Source organism: Plasmopara halstedii (genome assembly GCF_900000015.1).
Source record: "Plasmopara halstedii genome assembly, contig: Scaffold_3120, whole genome shotgun sequence".
In the NCBI taxonomy this organism is placed as follows: Eukaryota; Oomycota; class Peronosporomycetes; order Peronosporales; family Peronosporaceae; genus Plasmopara; species Plasmopara halstedii.
Window position 1 is genome coordinate 946,430 of NW_020190023.1, and position 9,690 is coordinate 956,119.

A 9,690-nucleotide genomic window follows, 5' to 3' on the forward strand; every position below is an offset into this window, starting at 1 on the left:
TGTCGTAATAGTCACGTCCAAAATTGATGAGGCGATACGTACAGCGTACAAGCTCAACGCACAATGCATTGCGCAGCTGTAAGCTCTCTATTGCAAAGATTAACTGAGATGTCGCATTTTTTGAAGCGCAAGTTACACGCCTGCACCGGTATGCCTTATCCCAAGGCTTGCTGAAGTACACCACGGAACACATCACGAACGCATAACACTCTGAATGTAGTGATGTCTCATCATATGACCTTTAAAGCAGAATACTGTCCGAGGTATATTATATCCCATTGGGTGGCCGCCTCAAAAGGGAAAACATACTGCTTGTCAAGCGCTATGAAGTGATGGTCCTCATGTACAAGTGAGTAAGCGCGTTTGCGCACACGTAAGAAATGTGTCAACGGGTTAAAACACGCTGCATGCGGTAGCACCTTCTGCTGGCCGGCCAGTTCCGCAAAGTGTTGGCAATCCAAAATTATGTACGTTGTTCACGGATCCGGTGATACTAGCATTGTTGCTGCTGCGAACCGTCTGCGAGAGGCTTATCGCTACTATTAGCGATAACGTTATGGACAGAAATACAGCCAAAATCTTCTCGGAGGTGTTTCATCAACATGTCTTTCCGAATGCCTTTGTATCTGATCGATACCCGCAAATTTTGCGAAATTTAGGGAGGGATGTTCGGCGCGAGTTTGCGTATATTAACCACTGACCATTCACCAACGATTGACAGATGGAACCCGTTTGTCGCGTTGTTGGGATTGCGCACTCGCGTAGAGAGATTGCGATGATGGGGCGAGGTATCCATTAATTGAGTTTGCGCTAAAAATGCAGTACATGTCTTTACAAGCTTCACCGCTTTCGCCAAAAATGAATTGGTGAACCTCCAAATGCTTTTTTAACCGTCACAAATTGGATTTCTCTTATAGGTCAAGGAGCTGTCGATCAACTTCGACTTGCTAATATCGGTCCGACATCACCTTAGCAAAATCAACAATTTTATCTTAATTCGATTGGGTCCAAGACATAGGGTCGCGACGCCATCAGTGAGAGTCAAGATTAAACAACGACAACGCGCCGATACCGCAGGGGGGAAATATACGAATATTTAAGGGAAATTGTCTTCTTAAGTGGAACTTACAAATCTACACATGTGTTGTCTACGGTCTGTTCAGAAAAGTTGCGACCGCGCAACGTCGGATCGTTTATAAAGAAAGGGCTATTTTGTTCTTTATAGGTTCCACCGAGAACGCTAACACATATTTGTTTTCATGTGGTTTTAACTAAAGTCATCCCAGGATTTCAATCTTAAGATTTGGAGGACATTAAATGCTCTGTTGCAGACAATGCAAAGTCTCAATTATTTTCTGTAGCCGAGCTAATCTCTACTCCAAGGCAGAGCCGCCGCTGGAATGCATCAAGCTAGGAAGTACGAGCACAAAACTCGAGCGAAGATAATTTGTCTTGTGACGCATGTCGTTACTTTCGAAGAGTATCTACCTCTGCCAATTCTGCGAGAGCTGATGGATCCAGGATGCGGTAGGAACAAACTACGTTGGCTCTGCTCGGTGTGTATGGGGTGGTGCTTTTACGTGTGGTGAGTTGGCGGGTAAACCAGAGCTATTACCAGTACCTAGAAAGCAGAAGAACATCATCATTTAAAAGCTCGAGATTACGCATCGGTGAGATTGCCCTCGATCTGTTTCGCTATCGACCTGGCACATCCTTGGCTTGAATACTCCTACGAAATGAGAAAAAATCGCTGACTTCTCACTACTGGGATTCGATCGACGTTGCGATGAGGTAGACCCTTGACCAATAGCTGTACCTGTTGTATTCCAGAGCTGAGAGTAAAACCACTAACAGCAGGATCTTAAGGTGATGGGTTGCCGTCTTGACGTCCGCATCGCGCTTTGTACTTCAAAAAGTCAATCATATAACGATGTTTTTGGCGGATGCCTGCGTCGCGAAAGCTGGCTTGTAAAATTTTACTACGGGTGATACGGCGCGTCTTACACACGACATGGCGCAAATTGACTTATATGCTCAGTACATCCGTCATAAAGAGCAAGAACTCTCGCAACCGCTACTACCCCAACTACATTCAGTGGGAGAAATTGGGGGTTGAGAAAGCGTCTTCTCTTCTTGTTCCGTCCATATTCGTTGCGTTTGTTAGCACTTTTTCCCTACTGTTAATTTAAGCCAAACTTGCTCCAAAACCCATACAATTAGCGATCACGAAGCGACTTTTCGCGCTTGATTTGCTGTTAGTGTGAGCGTCAGGCCCACATGTAAAAGCTCCGCGCCAACATGGTCAGTGACTTTAAGCAGTATATTTCGAATCATGGCTTGATGACTTGGTCAAGAGTGAATGAGACTCTTGCGCTTATAGTAAACGGATGGATTCCTTGCGCCAGATTTTGCTCGTTGGTAGCAAGTTTGACGCCGTCGTGGATTCATGGGGGGACTCGAAACATCCTTCAACGACGAAAATAATCGCGGAGTCCGACACTCATGCATCCGTGAGGCCGAGTTCAGTGATTGTCTTCTCCATGGAGAATAGCTAGGCCGTGTAAAGTCGGGTAAGGATGTTGGTGTTTGGCTGGAACTCAAAGAGTCCCTGGCATAAAAGAAAACCTCGTTTTTTCATCGAGAAGCGTTAGGTGCGTCAGTCGCAAAGTCGTCTAGTTTTGCGGGGACTTGCTGTGCTAATCGATTTGGTGCACGGGAGCGGACTCCTGGCGCAAATATACTCAAAAGAGCTGGCGAGGAAAAGTTTAGAAATTGGAGTGGTTGCTTGTGGAGCGGTCAATTTGCAAAGTGTAAACCCAGTGTGTCCTACGTACATTGGAGGAGCGGGGCAAGCACTGTATACTGTACATTGCATGCTTACCTATTTTTGTACTATTTTTTTAACCACTACTCAATACAATTGTACTAAATTCACATTACGGCGTTAATTGTTAATATTCATATGACGATGACGGAGCTCAGAGAAGAAAAGGTCCATAGAACGACATGAGCTGCTAGCCATAGTTCATTAAAATATGACATTTATATGTGAAAAAAATATGACGTAAAAAATTAGAATTGGTCGAAGTATGATAAATTCATAAATGCACACACTCTTAAAATTGCAGAGCGAGCTAACAGTGGTATTTATTCAAGGGATCTTGATCCCAGTCCTGGTAGAAGCATGATCCTTAACTTTGTGCGTCGATAAGAGCGATATTTCGTATGAAAAGAATATCTGGGCAAAATGCACAACAACACTGCCGCACTTAGGACCACACCGGTCACTTCATTCATAAATTCCTGCATGGACTTGTGGAGCTTCAGCCCTCTGTGTAAAAAGCGCGCCACACGGTTTTGCCGACTGAGCAGTACAGCTATATTCTGACGAGGTAGACTATCCTTATGGACTTAAGGATCCCACCCTTCCACTTGCAGCTTATTACCGGCAATTTTCACCATCTCATGCTCAGGAGAATGTAATGCCAAGCCGTTCTGATATGTTTTTTCGTTATCTTTTTCCGAAACTGCGACAGATGGTTGCCTTTCTACATTCCACCGAAGTACTTTCACCATATAGCTGTATTGAAATTCTCATATACGATATTTGCAATCTATTATCCGTGTTATCGTCTCTCTAAGTAACCACACTCAATGCCGCTTCTGCCCTCTAAGTTTGCTCAAAGGCCTAGTAACCTTTTTCAATTCGGGTAATTCGGGTAATTCGGGTAATTCGGGTAATTCGGGTAATTCGGGTAATTCGGGTAATCATATGCCTTGCTCCACTAGATGATTCGTACAACAGACTTTTTAAATTATAGTCGGTTCATGGCTGTTGAAAATTTAGCCGTGCCATACCTATATAAAATACGGTCGTAGTGCAAGTCCAGGTCTGGACCAGACAACATTTCACACTGTCGAATTTTAAATTTTTTATAGAAGATTCAGCAGAAAATTCGTTCGTTCTCGTCGTTAGACGCCTAAAAATGGTATCCGTGTTTGATGCTTTCAGTGTTTTCGAATAATGTCTACTACTTTCGTCATTCACGCGTTGTATGCTACTGCACGATGCTCTCAAAATTGCCAGGATGGCTCTACAGTTTTCCCAAGCCAAGATGTTGATATTGACAGCCAACAACCTTTGCAAACTTCATCTCTCGAAAGAAGAGTCGTCTTCCTTAGAGCTAAGTTTATTGATCTCGACCTGCACAATGTTAACAAACTCAGTTTTTTGCCAGATGTCGTATGGCGTTCGCCTGTTAATTACCCTGTGCCTACTGAGACCCGTGTACCTGGGGGGGGGTGCCGGTCGATGCGAGAGCCCAATGCTCCATATTTTTCAATCAAGAGAGAACTAGGCGCACAGAGCACAAGTGTTTGATACAGTTCCAAATGGAACATCTTTGAGTACCACAGTGCTGTTCAGACGCTAAATTCTCCAAACTTCATCCGCAGAATGGCCGAGGCTCTCCACCACTGGTCTCGTAAAGCTCCCATTCTTCGAGCTCAAACTGGTCTCGGCACAAGGGTTGGTCTTTTGGTTCGCTCCAACACCTGTTGTATTTTTAAAAAGGCTGGGTAGAACTGGGTGGTCTTGGTGCAAGCAGCACCTGCCCAGAGGCTCTATGAAAACGGAAACAATATGTAGTGGAGACAAAAGCTTTTAACTCTAGGACAAATGCCATCAATTAGTTCTTTTTTTAAATTTTAATTCGATACAAATCCATTACGCCTAATTCGGTAACGTGAACACTTGCGGAATCTTTTGTTCCAATCCTTTCCATGCCAGGAGTGCCTCTTTTACAAAGGTACTGCGCATAAGTGCCCAATGCACATAGGTCACCCGGCTTGTTGCCCGCTAGTTTACGCGGAACTTCTCTGTAAAAATCGAGTCAGACTCATCGCCATCTCAGCTGATCTTGACCAAAGATAAAGATTTATCCATCCTAGCCTCAGAATACTCAATATCAGCGGCCTTCCAATCGGTGTCATCTGTTCTCTCCCGGCACCCGATGGGGGCGCCGTAGGACGTGTCTCACCAGCACATGCTGATAGCTATTAAACGCGTTGAAAAGCAATCATCGCTTCCAGCCATCAAACTGCCAAGTTTGTTAGCCCTTGGAACAGCAAATAAAATCACCATATTAAGCAGAACAGATACTCATACGAATCGTATCAATCCTCTCAGACTTTACACTAGGCAAACCCATTTATAATATGTGCTACCGGGTACAGCGGGTTGCCGTGCACCTCGCACATAAGAAGCAGGAATTGTACGAGTACATTTTAGCAAATATCTAGTGTATGAATTTGTATACCAGGAGTTGAAGTGAGAGTCTTCTAAATAACCGAGTGCTGTATTACTCTCTTTGATTTAAGAAATAACATGTATTATAAATACGGTATATTTTACTCGGATATTCAACACATCTATTTTACTACTCTTCCTAATAAAAGCCTTGTGTCTTTTGGACCACTCACGTCCGAAGTACATCCCTTCTTACGTAACATTACCGATTATGAAGCCAAAATAGTTCTCTTCGAGTTTTAATGTATATCTTAAGGACAAAGTTCACGGTGTACATTTCGGTGCATACGCTGCCCCAGTGATCTCACAAATCTAGCTCTCGCAATGGTCTTTAGCGTGTATGTCTGGCGATATGGTAAGAACGAGATGCGGGATGTTGCCTCCTGCACCAAAGCGGGTAGAGTGTGGAGGCGACTAGACATCGTAGTAGAGCCGTGGAGTTGAATGGCGACTATAAGCTGCTATTACAAGGGTCAGACCTTGAAGATTACATATAATTTTTTTCTTGTCACGGTGTAATGTTACTCGCTGCATCAGCGCTTCTTTGTAACGAGCTCATCGTGCTGGATAGTGAAGCTTTGCGAATAAGGGTCGAGTTAGTGGCGAATAAGTTTGGGGGCTCGATAGTGAGTAGACCGCTGATTGTAATAGGAGGAGCTGAGAATTTAAGGAATCTAGCGGAGTCTTCTAGGTTTGATAAGGAATTTACAAGATGTTTGAACATGAGTTGACCTGGTTGCTGAAAGCATATAATACGCCATACAGCAACGACCTTTTCAGTGTTACAAGATTGATTATATCTTCCGTGCGAAGCACGTTACATGTGCAGTGAGAGATAAAACGCACAATACTCAGCGCTGATGTTTTTTGTGAGAAATGCCGACGGCAACTTTTTAACTATGCATAATTAGATACAATTACGATTCCAGCATAAAGCAGATTTCTATTCGTCTGTGCTGCAGATCAACACGGTCAATTACAAGTTGTTTTGTGCCTTCAAACCTGTTCAATAGACATTATCAACTGCTAATAAGAGACAGCGATACTTTCACTTCGAGAAATCTTCCGAGCAAAATTCTCTAGGACTGGCTGGTCATACAAGAAGGTCTGTATAATGCGCAAACGACGTTCAATCTTCAGGACACACAACTATTCAGATCTCATCGTGGCTACGTAAAATTAATACTGAGGATATGTTCTTCTATAGTCGGGGTAGAGCACGGGGGGGTCGGATGCGGAAAGACACATTGAACACTTGCAAGCTTTGCTCGAGTGTATATTGAAAAAAGATAGTCGTCAACACTGACAAGTTTGTCCATTAGGCAAACGAAATTTGCTTTTTTGATTGTTTCATCGGGAACAGGGTCATCAAGCAGATCCTGCAAATATGAAGGCCAAGTAAAATGGCCGGTGCCATTAACGGAATTGAGAAAGTGGCTTGACCTGAAGATTGGCGACTTGCAAAAGACGTGAAATGGTCCGGTGATGAGGCGTTTTTTCTATAAAAAAACTTCTTGAAATTCGGACTGGTCGTTCATGTCGTCTGCGACACCTTGCTATAATTAAGAGGCTCCTCTTTATTTATATGATATAACAATAGCCATGACTGCGTGATTGCTTTAGATTGTTTTGAGCAGGAGCTACTTGGAGGAACTACTCTGTTCATTACAAGGAGCTACTTGCAATAAAAGATTCACTGCTCAAGTTATGGGCGCATGTAAGAGAATTTAAGTTTACGAATTGTGCATCGTTGCGTACGACCCCACATCTGTTATAGTGATTGGCAAGCTGACTAAACTTATTTGCCGAGTGCACTTTGCGGTAAAGTATCAGCCAAATTGGCTAGATCTGGCTTCAAATCCACTATTGGTCGCCCCAACTATAATCATCGCGAATTTATACTAATACACGGCTGCGTCTCTAATTGACGAGGCGATACGTACAGCGTACGGGTCGAACTCACAATGTATTGCGCAGCTGAAGTCTCTGAGTTGCAAGGAGTAACTGATTTATGTGTAACGGGCTACACTAGACATCAAATAAAGGTACATCTTTGTACTTTCTAAATGCAATGTAGGAAATTTAGGAAAGAAGATCACAGTATGGTGTCCTCAAATGCCATCGTGACAGCTTATAGTATGTCCCAAACATTCTGTGTGATTCAGAAAGCTGGATTCTTGTTCGGGGGCTTGTATTGGGGACGAGACCGTCGTGTCTCTGTTGTTCAAAGTAGAGGACGTAAGCCAGTCCCTACTACTGGATTTATTTCACGAAAGTTAAAGCTCAACTTTACTGAGTTCAAGCTCCGTACTATCTTGTTAAAGCTGAAGCTGAGGCCTAACCTCAGTACACCCTGATTAATTCATCAGTAACGTTTTATTAGTAAAACCTCTAGGTGTCCTTGGGGTATTTGCATGTAGCTAAGATTTTAATTTAGGTGCAAATTTACCTTCAAAGTGTTAAGTCGTTTTCCTTTTCTCCAAGTTCGTGCTATCCTTCTCCCTCCATGTCAAAAATCGCTTCCTTGTTGCGTAAGCGTGCGCGTTGTGCTTGAGTGACTATTGAGAACAACACCCCCTTACTTTTAGTAACACTGCAAGCGTTCTTTTCATCGAAACTCAATTTTGGTTTGATGACACGGCTGATAAGCAGTCGCGCATTCCAGTCCAAGCCATACTTTTGTTTTTGTCCGAGCGACATGGAGAGAGTAGGGATACAGTTCGGTTCATCAGTGCCGCAATTTGAGGTGTTGATGAATAAGGTTTTTCCTCATTTGTCCTCACATGAGTGGATGACACTTAAGCGGCTGCGAGAAGTCACAGGAAAAGTTACTGTAGTCATTTAACTCCAGTCGTTTTCTTCAGATGATCAGAAGAACGCGACCGCCAGTTGCGTCGTGCAAATTTGTTTGAGCGCCCTTTCTGACTGGGCATGGTGTTAGCCGGCTCAATGTGAAAGAAGAAATGACCATTCGTTTAGCGAATAAAACTGAAATGAATATACCAAAGCATGTCGTTTGCTTGGCAATGAAGACTGAGGAATTATAAGGTGAAGACAAGTTGCTCCTACTCGATCTCGATGATAAGTTTGATAACATCCAAGGTATGTCATGGTTTTTAGCGTTATCAGCCTAGCATTGTTAAAAGAAGAGAAGAGAATATAAAGATCGTCGTCAACAACTCATGCAGCGCTAATTCGAGCTGCATGGCGATGGACAAAATGGCTTAAGCATATGCATCTGAAAGAAGTTGCAGATGTTCCAAGTGACATTGTGGCGTATGATGTCCCCCCCATGTGCAGCCTTCAGTGCGATCGATCCGAAGGATAGTTCTCTCAGATACGAATGCGCAAAAAATGATATCATCAAGTATACAATTAAGTTGTTACAGCGCATGCGTTTACATTAGTATTCTTTTAGTTATGCCCGCTTTAATTGGTGGCTTTGCTAATTGGTTTGTCCCTTTAATGATTAGTGCTCCTGATATGGCATTTCCTCGCATGAAGAATATGAGGTTTTGCAGTCAGTACCCCGGTGGTGTTCTGTGGGAATGGTAAGTGATGTCACAAGGTTTGAAGAACGCCCCCGCGACTTTTAACAGAATTGTTACGAATCCAGCAGTTGGAGGCTGCCCATAGGGCGACTCCCATGCGCTCGTATCCGTAGACCCTCGTGTGGAATACGGCTTCCGCTCGGCGGATTACGCCACTGAAGCGATCACTCGATCGTTAGGCGTCTACGTAGTCGGGCTTCCGGCCACTACACAAGTTGAGCTTGATCAGCTGAAAGCTCTCCGAGCTCGCTTTTTCGTACCACAAGAAACCTCAATGAAGCGGTACCACACTCAACTTCGTGCTCGAAAAAGAGGCGCCGCTGTACCAGCAATGCTGGCTAGTCTTGTGGTGCTCGCCCCTGGAAATATTGCTGTCGATGATGATGAGCTTTTTAAGCGATGAATGCTGCGGCACCAAAAACGGTTCTCGCTTTCCACCTTGCAGCGAAGCCACCAGGAAGTGAACGTGCGCGTAAAGCGCCATCTTTGATTTGAGTTTGCCAAAGTCAAGGTGCAACGCTGTCTTCCTGTGTATCGTCGCCCTGCGACACATGAATTGATCCATTACGCTCCCGCGAGCTCTGTGGTTTCTCACAAGGGTGAGTCTACAACTCCAGCGGCTTAGGGCTATTGCTAGAGCTCGATTTATGACCCTTCGGGTTCCCGAGCTTCTCTCGAGAGGCGCGGGGCGCACGACGACACGAAGCGTCATGATCCTTATGATCATTAGCGTCCACGACGTCTGGGTAGTCTCATTGAAGTGGCGCTTCAAAGTCCCACGAGCTCTCGGAGTTTGGGTATCCCCGCCACTACACAAGATATTGGGTTTGA

The 9,690-nt window shown here is 44.2% G+C and overlaps 1 protein-coding gene across 1 annotated transcript; it reads left to right on the forward strand.

The window, feature by feature from the left end:
- Nucleotides 1-5,386: 5,386 nt before the first annotated feature.
- Nucleotides 5,387-5,624, forward strand: PHALS_07726 (uncharacterized protein; the record flags this gene model as incomplete). The annotated part of the gene is made up of 2 exons (XM_024721244.1): nt 5,387-5,488; nt 5,565-5,624. 2 exons carry the CDS (start codon nt 5,387-5,389, stop codon nt 5,622-5,624), a joined length of 162 nt encoding a protein of 53 aa, XP_024586362.1.
- Nucleotides 5,625-9,690: the final 4,066 nt, after the last annotated feature.